This window comes from Magallana gigas, chromosome 5 (assembly GCF_963853765.1).
Source record: "Magallana gigas chromosome 5, xbMagGiga1.1, whole genome shotgun sequence".
Taxonomy (NCBI): domain Eukaryota; kingdom Metazoa; phylum Mollusca; class Bivalvia; order Ostreida; family Ostreidae; genus Magallana; species Magallana gigas.
The window spans coordinates 22,009,693-22,022,085 of record NC_088857.1 but is presented as its reverse complement, the minus strand read 5'-3'; the positions used below and the strand labels follow the sequence as shown (position 1 = coordinate 22,022,085).

Genomic DNA, 12,393 nt, shown 5'->3' with positions numbered 1-12,393 from the left:
TACATCCCATATAACGTTTTCATCAATTATGAATATAAATGTTGACACATTAAAGATGCATCGTCAGACAATTATTAATTCAAGCTTGTGGGTGCCCCCCCCCCCCCACCACACTTTTTCTCACAGCAACTAATTTTTCCGGATTAGGATTTTGAAGATTTTGGGAAAGTCTTTTTTTTTTTTTTTTTTTTTTTTTGCTTGTCAAGATTTTTTTGGATGAGTCTGCCCCCCCCCCCCCCACTTTCAAAAAGGATGCTACTTGCCTGCATAAAGATAACAACATTCAAGGGCCTTCCGTCATTTTCAAGCCATGATAAACATGATAAAAAGGACTCTCAAAATAAAAAAATAGACGCAAAGTAAACTGCATTCACGGCATATGTTCACATGGTATTCCTATTCCTATTCTATTCCTATTTTGGACTCGTCCACTTTAACTACGAAAAAATTAATGAATGAGACATTCTGATTCTGGCGTGGAGTCTTGTAAATGAAATTTCCATTGATCTGAATGGATTTTTCCGTGAGGGTCGGGGTAGGTATAAAAACAAATTTAATCGTTCAAAGTTTTGAATTGTTAACAACGAAATATCAGATCGAATGTTTTAGAACGATTTATAAATCCAAAATACAGTCATTTTTAATCAGTTGACGCGTGAGCATATGTATTAAGTAGGCGGGCATCCTTACACCCTATTAATTGAAGACAAATGAAATCGCGTCCAGCAGAACTCCCTGGCATTTTAGTGTATGTTATTATAAATTTATGATTTTGTTTGTTAATAACAATTCAACATCAATCATTAATTAACAATGTACACTCTAGTACGCTAATACACAATTTTGTTGCGATGACCCCCCCCCCCCCCCCCGGCCATTATACCTATTTTTAAATCAGGATTACACACGTGCTTGCATGTGCAGAAGACAATCTGGAACTTAACTGATAACTATATCATCTCTTTGGAAATTTACTTCTCCGTAAGCAAAAACGTGTAGTAACTGATACATGCAATTGTGAAAACCATAGAGGAATGCATGATCTGCGCATAATAACTAACTGCTTGATACAATATTTCTTTTTTCCAACATGTTTTAAGTCAATAATAATATGAAAATATATGCTTGACTTCATAACGGAAATTGATCCAGATAAATATAATTATCAAAAATAAACCTAAAAAACAAACTACACTTTCATCCTTCACCCACAATATTGCCTTTTCGATATTTGTCATCGTGGTAGATCCGTGTAACAATCTATTAAGTAGGTGCTTGCACGACATAGAACCGGCCCTTGCTGACCATGCAACGTTTTCATTAACACATATAAAGGAAAAAAAATATTTAGATTTTTTCTTGGATTTATTTTGATGTAAATAAAAAAGAGAAGAAATTAGTTCTATAATATATATGCGATGTAAATCTTTTTTCCATGCAACATTTCGTATAAAACAACGAAGAGTAGTATCTTGAAACTTCATTCAAAATTTTATTAGACCTTTAAATTGTAAAATGCTAACATTGAAAATTGTGCCCGATTTCTTTTTTTTTAAGGTAAATCTTTATTGATTAAAAAAACTGATTCTTTGAGACAAAATAAATTGACATAATCAGTTTGACATTCTCTAAGTGCAGTTCTGTAGCTCTTAGTCTGAAAAAGAATCGGATGGACGACCTAGGACCCAGATCGTCCATCCAAATTTCTTGAATGTTGCCATTTCTTTCGTACGCGGACGCATGTTGGCCGAATACTCACCGAGACTAAATGGTTCGTATTTTAAGTTTTAACTGCGTTTAAAGGTAATATTGGAATTCCGATAATTTTGAAAATGATTAATTAAATAAAAAGGGTTAAAATTACCGTTAAATTACCGGCATCGGTCTTCCCCATGCGCGAATTTAGAAGAGTAGGGTGAGGGTTCCAGACCCCACCCCAACCCCCGCAAAATTTCTTTCCATTACATGTACAATATAAAATTACAAAAATATGCCTCGGACATCCCCAGGCAAACTCAAATAACCGTCAGACACTCAACCCCCACCCCAGGAAAATTTTTCTTATCCGCGCATGCCCCCTCCCCTCCCCCCCCCCCCCCCCCTCAAAAACAAAATTATTCTTCAGAACCCCCTGTAAAATTTCGAGGATCTCCGCATACATTCTAAAAGATTCATTGGCCCTTGCTTTCGATAAAAAATGCGAGTAAAATGTTTGGTCTTTTTACGTTCATACCGGGCATACCCACTGTGTGATTATAATCGTCGTCCATATTCTGTGTATATTGAGTCAATTATGATGATTAGATAAGTTTCTCAAAATAAAATGCACATGCAAAAAAACAACATGCGGCGAATCAAACTTCAGACAACTTTTAAAGATCTGTATTTGCTTATATACATGTACTTTGTTTCTTTTACACAGTGTTTACACATCTAATATTGCACCATGGTCAGGTATCAATTTTTGTATTACGTCACAAGTATGACGCAGCTACGACGGAAGACCTAATCGTTGCTTGCAACGAGCTCGTCTCTAGTTTTTTATTACAATTTTTTTTTTTGAAAGGAACTGAAATAAACCAACACATCGCCTACGAGTGGCTGGAGGAGAAAGAAGATGAAAGAGCTGTGGTTGTTAGAATCAAGCCTCGATGTGAAATCGAGGTCGATAGTTGTACAGGACGGCGCTTGCGCACGGTCAAACTATTCAATCAGGAATCGGTCTACTTGATGACGTCAAGCAACAAAGGAAGAACATATACTTGCATCAAAGTTCCTAAAGAATATGATCTAGTAAATACTTTTACAGTATTTGAAATATAAATAATTTATACCATTTAGCGATGGTGAGATGTTCATTATACAGAATGAAACACGAAATAAGGCGCATTTTAATTTTATATCATTAAATTCAACAGGTTTTAAAGTTTGAAAACAGTACAAGTCGCCAGCTTTTTGAAAATGACGTCACTCATGCACTGGAATCAAATCAGATACAATGCAGTGTCTTCGAAGAGCGCGCACAGGATATTCTTAAAAATGCGTTTACCCAAAAGAAGAGAAACCAGCGTCTCGAAAAGTTTTTTAAGTCAGTATTTTCAGAGGTATGTATGATGCATTGTTATAAATTAGAACATTTAGTAGTGATGGAGAAATCGTTTCTAAAACGGCGTGATTAGTGCTTCCAAATTGACGGCTGGCAATGATTTTCAATGATAATTTGCGACATTTCTTTTATAAATCATATCTAATTAATTGTTATTAATGAATGGCATGGGCGGTTTTCATCCATCAAAATTCTCATGTCTGAAATTAATATAAAGTCAGTGAGTTGCTATCACATTTCAATAAAACAGAAAATATTGAGATATATGTGATGTTGATATATCGATATTTTATCAGTAAATCAAATAAAAGGAAATGTACCTTAAATTATTATCAATCGTACATTGTCGCACTTGTTACACCTATGGTTCAAATCTGGATTTTCTAGACTTACTTTCCCGGAATCTATATTAAAATTTGATATTTTCTCCGAAAAAAAATTTGCTTATCATATACATCGTAGAATTAAGCCAAGGTTTGGGGCGGGTGTACGTGATCTGTCTAAATAAGAATATGAAAACTCCGAGAGATGTATCAGAATAAGATTGAAAAATGCAGACTAAAAAAGAAAATGCTTAGAGATCTTACATGCAAAATTTGCACCGTCGATCATAATTTAAAGCACTCATATAATAAAAATAAATTGTATATGTATAAATGATAGGCAAATGCAGATTCTGAATAAAAGTATTTATATAAACACAACCAAATGGGTCAAACCTATCGATGATTAATAAAGGTTGGGAAAATACGTGCGATTTAAGGCATGGCGAATTGAGTGTTCCTTTAGTATATTAAGATAATTACCAACCTGTCGGCTGTCATCATCCCCCTATCTGTGACATTAATTATAATGAATACAGTGGTTTATAATTATTTTAATTAATTATGTCAATCAATAACCTTGTTTAATATGCTGGAATTTTTTTGAAATTCTCATCACTGAAATACCCCCCAAAAAAATTAAACCACCATTGAATACATCTAGAAAAATAAGGTTTTTATCCATGTGCGTTTTATCTCTATTTCTATAATTCTTTCTATTCCTTCTACGTGTTTTTTATTTTATTCTATTTTTAAACTTCACCAGGGTTATAAAAAATATTCTAATAATATAATAATGTTATAGCATTAGTTGCATTTTATAGAATAAATCATTAAGGTTTACAAGAAGGTTAGCTGAAATTTTTCAGGAAGACATTTGTAAACATGCATCTGCTTATAATAAACAATACCTCCTTCTCTATATTAAATCAATTTTATTTTTAATACCAAATTTGAAAATATATATATAGGCCTTTCAAATGGACTACGATCCGCACTTTGAGGAGGATCAGTTAGAAAAGCAACAAACAAAGGAAATCTTAGAGACAGAATTGACAAAGGTAATTTTATTTCAATGAGTAGCCAATGGCAATATTTTACTAAAATATTTACACTTCTTTCATTAATTCTACGCAAAACACGCGTTTATACAATTGCAGGTCAATTTCATTGTAAGATATGCAAGACACAAGAAAAAAATGCAATGACGGTTTTTAAAAGTTTGCGATGTTGTTTTTTTTCTTCCAATAGGAAGAATTTGCTCAAGCTCTTGCAGTAAAACCAAACTCGGACTTCGTAGAAAACATGTTCAGTATGCTGGACACGGATAGAAGTGGATATATATCTTTCAGGGACTTCCTGCATATGGTTGTTATATTTTCAAAAGGTATTCAAAAATTGTTCGTGAATTTGATGTAAAAATACATACACATAAGGATACCTAACATAAACTTGATTATACACAATTTAGAGAGTTCAAACAGATGGGAATAAAGCATACATTATACACAATTTTGGTACACATAAGTTATAATGTCAGTAATTTTTTTTAATTTCAGGATCTTGCCAGGAAAAATTACAAACAATATTTGGTATGTTTGACGTTGAGGGCAGAGGGTTTCTTCAGAAAGCTGACCTCTCAAGAATGTTTAGGTATATATATATATAGTGGTAATTAAAATGAAATCTTGTCCGTACAAGCAGGAAATTTTCAGATACTCATCATTAAACAAAAAACATATTATATAACAATGTAAAAAATACCATCATCAAGTGAGCTCGTCTCGTCTTGAGCTTGTACTGTAAGCAAATGTATTTTGTGTGCGAGATATTTTCGCGAGGGCCTCGTTGCGAAAATATCTTGCCATGAACCAGTCTTTGCTATATGGGAATGAGCATATATAAATTGTAAAGTATGAAGAGAAAATCTGTGACTATGCGTGGCCACCGAATTTTGATTCTGACATAGAATTGATCTTAAATAAAACGTCGCGAACCATTGCATCTAAGGTACACTGTAAAATAGTCATCGCGAATATAAGAGTTGGGTTATATAGATGTTCACGATATAATGGCATTGCTCTTTCAATGTGAGCAACTCTTTTCTGCAAAGATATACTGGTACACGGTTACAGAGAATACGACTATAACGGATTCACGCTTATACTGAATTCAGTTTTATTCCGCATATTCTTCGAACATATTATTAACTTATCGTGATAAACTCGTTCACATTTAAGACGAATCTAAATCGTAAGTCATGGAACTTCGCTATAGTATAAAGGTGTCTTACAATTGTGTTCTCAGCTCTTTGTTGGACATGGCGAACAGTAATCTAAACAAGGAGGCCGTGCACACCCTGATTGAATCCATCTGCAAGGAACACGGGCTGGAGGAACAAACGCAAATCAACTTTGAGAACTTCTGTCAAATCCTGTCCCCTCAAATGGACAAACTGTGGAACGCTGGTCTGGATTGGAAAGGTTTGTGGTTTGTTTGTTTTTTTTACATTCAACTGGTCGCATGTAAATAGAAAAAGGTGGAACATATTTATGCATCAGCATTGGAAAATTATCTTGCATGGGCTGTAACATTAATTTCTTTTTTTTCATCCAGGAAGACGAAAGTGTCTGCCCAACAATAACGAAAAGAAAAAAGGGTAAATAAGCAACTTTACACTTTAATACATGTAATAATATGGTGCTATTAATTTTTTTTAGTTTAGTTTGCCTTAGAATAAATATTTTAATCAGAGCTCTTAACGCTGTTTTTTTCAAATCTTATGCATTGTTTTAGGTCGGAAAATGGACGTCGGCGAGCGTCTGCTACACATGAAATAATAAAAAGGAAAGGAAGCTTGGCGTCAATATCCCAGTCAACAGACGAAGATGGAATGCGCACTCCCACCGACTCAAGACGAGGCTCGGACATACGGACTAAGTTCATCGCGGTCAGGGAACAGTACCACCCAGCCAAAGCCAAACTGAAGACCTTCACCCACTTCATTGAAAACAACAGACAGCATATCTTCTTCCTCGTCATCTTCTTCGGGATCACATTTGCTCTATTTGCAGAGAGGTTTTATTGTAGGTTGATGTACATTGCATAATGAATATTTTTAGAAAGTTATCAATGAAAATTTACATCTGGGGAAGAATAGTTTTTTTACAACTATTCTCAAAGCAATATTTGCCAAAATTGTTGAGAAAATTTTATCAAATTTCGTATATACCGGTATTCAGTTGAATTTTTTTGTAGGCTACAAATACGCGACATTTTATTTCTATAATGATATATTAGCGGTATTATCAAATTTTATTAGCTGGGCTATGCTGAAAGCAGAGTCCTGGCTCTAGGCAGGCAAATCGTCAATGTTACTATAAATAGCAAAGTAAACAAAAAACCAAACAGCGTCAAAGTAAAAGCTTCCACTATACTAAATAGTTACACAGAGAGCCAAGTTTTGTCAAAAGTGTTGGCATTTTGGTTTATTTTTTTTATTTTCGAAAGAATTGTCTATCTTTTTTAGTTTTCTTATCAATAACGTGCTTTAAAAACAAGACTATGCATTTTGGACACATACAATGCGCATGAATATCCAAGAACTACTTTACTGCGCGTTGAAGAATATATAACGCTTCTTGCAAAATTCAAAGCAGCAACTGTTAATTTTTTTTCTACTAGAGAGACATATTTTTGTTTATAGCTGCTTACAACATTTGGTCGCTCTTTGACGCTTTGCCGACATTAAAAGCATGAGAGAGAGAGAGAGAGAGAGAGAGAGAGAGATAGAGAGAGAGAGAGAGAGAGAGAGAGAGAGAGAGAGAGAGATTTTCAGTCTTTACTACACAATATGCATAATGACACCAAGAGAGCCCAGCTTTCAGTACTTTGATTTTTATAATCGCAGACTACACAGTGGAGCGGGAACACAGTGGACTGAGGATGATCATGAGTTACGGGATATCCGTCACACGGGGAGCGGCCGCCGCCATGTCTTTCACCTTCTCCATCCTCCTGCTGACCATGTGCCGAAATCTGATCACGTGGTTACGAGGCACCTTTCTCAACCTCTATGTCCCTTTTGATTCCCATGTCGCCTTTCACAAACTAGTTGCTTGGACTGCCTTATTTTTTACAGGTATGAAGCACACATTATCGAGTCTGGCTGCAAGATCGTTGTTCATTTTGCATGTACATGTCATTTTTTTTAATTTGTGACTTTTTTGTTTTAGGTCTTCATGTTATTGGGTATGGCTTTAATTTCTATCACTTGGCGACGCAACCAACATCGCATTTGTGCATCTTTGATTCCATTGTACTCAGGTAAACAATTCTGCTCAAACCATGTCAAACTTTCAAACTTCTTTGATCCTTTTTTAATAATAATATCAAAATTAATCTGAACTTGAAATAAATCTGTTACAGGGCAGAATTCGAGCCGACCTTTAACTTCTGGTTCTTCGGTAACATGACCGGTAAGTTTGCAGTCACTATTCTTTCTGTTCTTTGCCTTTACGTTTAACTTGTTATCCTTTGATGAATTTGATGAATAGATGTAGCCGTTTTGCAGGTTTTACGGGTGTCCTCCTTGTTGTGTGTATCTGCATTATCTACGTGTACGCCACTCAAACGGCTCGTCGCCTTATCTTCAACGGGTTCTGGTTGACCCACAAGCTGATCGTTGTCATGTACATCCTGACCATTCTCCACGGGGCCTCCTGCATCGTCCAGAAGCCCATGTTCTTCGTCTACTTCATAGGACCGGCCATTATTTTCACCGTGGACAAGATGATCAGCATGAGTAGGAAGAAAACAGAGCTGAATGTGATCAGGGCGGAAAAACTTCCCTCGGGTATGATAACTGGACTCAGAGTCAGGGTTTGCTTGGTGGTGGTTTTGGGTTGCGGAGTTTATGAATGGTGGACTGTATTGCTGGTGGCCGCCAAGATTTGCTTGGCTCTGTGTACAGTTACTTTGGTTTGCTGGGTAGAGGCTTCTGTTTGTATCATGAATTGCATGTCGGTTGGCACGTAGTACCGGTAGTTCTTTGATTTCTAGGTGGTTAAATTGGTTGGTTTAATACTGTTGTTGATTTGGTTTGTTGATAATTAAAATCAATAAATTTAAACAGGACATTCAATTTATAAACATTCCCCGCTGTGTTGAGGTGTAAATGTTAGTTTTAATGTTAACAATTTACACTGACAAAGTTCGAGGACATGGTATTTCTTAAATCATATCAATGAATGCACAATTTTTTTTTCAAATTAAAAGATGACAATCATTATGATAAATTTAAATTTTCTATAAAAAAAAAAAAATCGTTACCTATATGCCCGAACGAGTTAATGATGGATTATTTATTCACCTAAAAATTGCCCAAAAAAGCATTGGTACAATTCTTTCTATGCCTCCAATCGATTATTGTCAGTTTCCAACCGTATACCAGTGATAGATTGTAAACAGAATTTAACAGGCACATAAAAAAAGGATTTATCCTTGAAGCTTGCATTCGTGTACCGCACGCACGAACGTATCACGTGATGTGGATTGTTAATTTCATGCACGCATGAACAAATCAAGTGTAAAGTGCTGTCCTTTCACGCCTGATTTAACAATCCACGCTTAGAATATAATTGTCACCCATTGTTTGCACTTTTAAAAGATGAAACGTTACAGTGACACATATTTGTGTTAACTTTGTCTCCACTATGACATTAAGGATGACAAAGCTCATTTACGTTTCCTAATTGGTTTTACAATGTACCTTTTAAAAGGGTTTTTTTTTTGTTGCTTCTTTTTTCCAACGACTCAAAAGACAAACTGTTTATAAAATTTTACGGATTTTGTTTCCTCTCTCTTCTTAAAAAAAAAACCTAAAACAAAATGCCCGATGATTTACACATATTTCTGATGAATGTTTTTAGACATCACTTACATTGAGTTCAAAAGACCCGCCAACTTCGATTACCAATCAGGGCAGTGGGTTCGAATCGCATGCCTGACCCACGGCTCCAACGAGTACCACCCCTTCACCTTAACATCGGCCCCTCACGAGGATACCCTCTCCCTCCACATCCGGGCTCTCGGGCCTTGGACTTGGAACATACGACAAGAGTTTGACCCCGAGAATCACAGGGACGGATCTTATCCCCCAGTGAGTGTATCGACATTAAACAGCATCTGAAAACGTTTTGATTTCGCGATATTTTAATTCTTTATTTTATCCGGTAATGTACATGTGTCTTTCCTTCACCCACAGCTTTATCTAGATGGACCATACGGGGCGGGACAACAGGATTGGTACCAGTACGAAGTATCTGTTCTCGTTGGGGCTGGAATTGGGGTCACGCCATACGCCTCTATATTAAAGGACTTCGTCCACATGGCCTCCATCAGAAATATGTACAAAATGAAGTGTCAAAAGGTATACTAATAAAAATGAACCTAATTTAACGGTAATCAGCTGCGAGGTTCTCATGATGTTCAAAAGGTATTCATATTCTTCAGTTTTCAAGATTTTAAATTTTATTTTCATGTAGCTTTATTTCATATGGGTGACTGGAAGTCAGCGCCATTTTGAATGGCTGCTCGACATCATACGGGAAGTAGAGGAAGTGGACGAGAAAGGATTGGTGTCAGTCGACATTTTCATCACACAGTTCTTCCAACAATTTGATATGAGAACTGCTATGTTGGTAAGGAAAATACATGTTTCATTGACCGTGGCCATGGAATATCAATTAATTTATTTTTCATCATCATTTAAATGTTTGGCAATCCATATACTTTAGTGATCTATTAGTCTTCCATGAATTTTTTTTTTTGTTACAGTACATTTGTGAGGAGCATTTCCAGAAGTTGTCCGGGGGACGCAGTGTCTTTACCGGCCTGAAAGCCAACACGCACTTTGGGCGCCCCCAGCTCAACAGCATGTTAAGTGCAGTCCACAGGGCCCACCCTACGGTAAGTGACCTTGTACCGATAGACACAACAGCTGTGAAATATGTGTCCATTGTTACATTCGATATTTTATAAGTTCACTTTACTATCGGATTGACTTTGATGTTGTCTGACAAGCTTGACATTTCCTCTTATAGCATTTCATTATTTCATGGTTGGTTTAAAATTTGAGGACAGACAGCAGTCAGTTTAATCTCTTAGAACCATTTTAACAAGAGCTTGGACTTAAGGTGGTTGTGTCAAACAGCAATGTGACGTAGGCTTGTCTATTTCATTGCTAGCCACTCAGTCATGGCTGTTTGAAATCAACAAGATTTGTCTGGCCTTTGAGCTAATCGATGCATATTTCGCTTGAAACCGCGTCATTTTAAACTTGTTTTGACGAAAGGAATAGATAGCTAAGTCTTACTGAAAGTCCAAGGTTTTTTTCAAAATGGTTCTAAACCGATATTTCATCTGTTCTATCAACCAAATACTTAATAAACTGTGAAAATTGATCTCTGCAATATTCGTACAAATTGCAGCCTGTACACTGAGACTTAATTCGTTAACTAACTACCTCATAAAATTAAATTGTCTTTTTTTGAATGTTAAAGGTTAAAAAGATCGGCGTATTTAGCTGTGGTCCCCCGGGGATCACCAAGAATGTGGAGCAGGGCTGTATTGAGGCCAGTAATAATACCAGAGCGCTGTTCGAACACCACTTTGAAAACTTTTAAATGGCAAGACTTTCAAAGAAGATGTTGAATCATTGATCTCTTGAGTTTCTAAAATGTGTAATCTAGTTAATTTTCAAACTACATGTACCAGGGTTGATCCAAAAGTAATGTCACTATCATTTGTTTGTGGCTAGCTTAAACATTGTAAATAGTTTTTTCAGGGCTTCTTAGAAATTGAGGGGTTAGATGTCAAGTTTAAAATAAACATCGTAAGTTTTGACTGGCCCCTGTTATTTTATAATTATTTATTTTAACAGTGACAACCCATAAGTCAACCAATGAGGTTTTTGTGTTTTTCTGATTGTGCCATATTTTTCTTGGTGCCAAACTAATGATGGATCCTGTGATTAGTTGGTTGCTTTACATTATATCTGTTACAAAATAATATTTGAAATTTCAATTTTTGCTTCTTGTGTTGTTGTAAAAGTTGTATGCTGGAAATAAATGACAAGTAATTTTGATATGATGTTGGTAATTAATAATGATAAAATTTGTATGAATTAATTGTGTGACGTTCTAAAATGCTTTGATTTTGAAGTGACTCTGTTGCTATGATATTTGATTCTGTTGTTACGACAGGTTTAGAAGTTTTAGAAATTTAGAAAATAGCTTTGATTAATATTTAATAGAATGTTAGATATGTAAGCTATTAAAGCTTATTAAGATGTATTGTTTTTATGTTACATGTATATATATAATTATAAGGATAAAAAAAATATGTGTAGGTTTAATGTCTCTGAGAAGAAAGAGGTAAGGGCAACATAGTGTTCATTTATCTGCTGTTTTTCTGACTCTCCGTCCGTCTGTCTTCTGCATTTAGCGACTTTAATCTCCTCCCTACCTTTTGAGCTTTCCAAAAAACACCTACTCTTTAAACCTAGTGAATTCAATGTTATTTTTCAATGCAAGGTCAAATACACAATAATGTTTAAGGTCTGTAATACTACCATCAATTAGGGCTTCTACGGAACCTTGATCAGATTTACCGGCATCATTGAAAGGAAAAGTGTCAAAACGGTTCGCTGGTCCCTTTGATACATGAGTTACCTGTTTCCTATTACTTACGGTCAATCCTTTATGACTTTGACAAATGAATTTGTTATTTTAAATTTGTTTAAATTTAGTCGAGTGATCAGAAATAGCACACTTTTTTCCTTGACATTTTCTTGGAAAACAATGATCACTAAAGCAGCTTTGCACAATGATTGCTGAACTTAAATGCACCAAAGTATGTTAAATTAAAGATGTCAATAGGAAATGGGGGTTGTCTCATTCTCAC

The 12,393-nt window shown here is 35.5% G+C and overlaps 1 protein-coding gene across 7 annotated transcripts in view; it reads left to right on the top strand.

Moving 5' to 3' along the window:
* Positions 1-11,812, top strand: part of LOC105331097 (dual oxidase) — a 42,693-nt gene extending 30,881 nt beyond the window's left edge. For all 7 annotated transcript variants that reach the window (XM_066084298.1, XM_066084299.1, XM_066084301.1 and 4 more), the window contains 17 exons: positions 2,567-2,793; positions 2,919-3,104; positions 4,401-4,490; positions 4,681-4,816; positions 4,989-5,082; positions 5,737-5,912; positions 6,046-6,088; positions 6,226-6,515; positions 7,340-7,570; positions 7,665-7,755; positions 7,858-7,907; positions 8,003-8,284; positions 9,360-9,589; positions 9,695-9,859; positions 9,975-10,130; positions 10,267-10,398; positions 10,992-11,812. In XM_066084298.1, the coding sequence (XP_065940370.1) occupies positions 2,567-2,793; positions 2,919-3,104; positions 4,401-4,490; positions 4,681-4,816; positions 4,989-5,082; positions 5,737-5,912; positions 6,046-6,088; positions 6,226-6,515; positions 7,340-7,570; positions 7,665-7,755; positions 7,858-7,907; positions 8,003-8,284; positions 9,360-9,589; positions 9,695-9,859; positions 9,975-10,130; positions 10,267-10,398; positions 10,992-11,114 (2,702 nt within the window). In that variant the 3' untranslated portion in view covers positions 11,115-11,812. The remainder of the gene's footprint in view (positions 1-2,566; positions 2,794-2,918; positions 3,105-4,400; positions 4,491-4,680; positions 4,817-4,988; positions 5,083-5,736; positions 5,913-6,045; positions 6,089-6,225; positions 6,516-7,339; positions 7,571-7,664; positions 7,756-7,857; positions 7,908-8,002; positions 8,285-9,359; positions 9,590-9,694; positions 9,860-9,974; positions 10,131-10,266; positions 10,399-10,991) is intronic.
* The last annotated feature ends 581 nt before the right edge of the window (positions 11,813-12,393 follow it).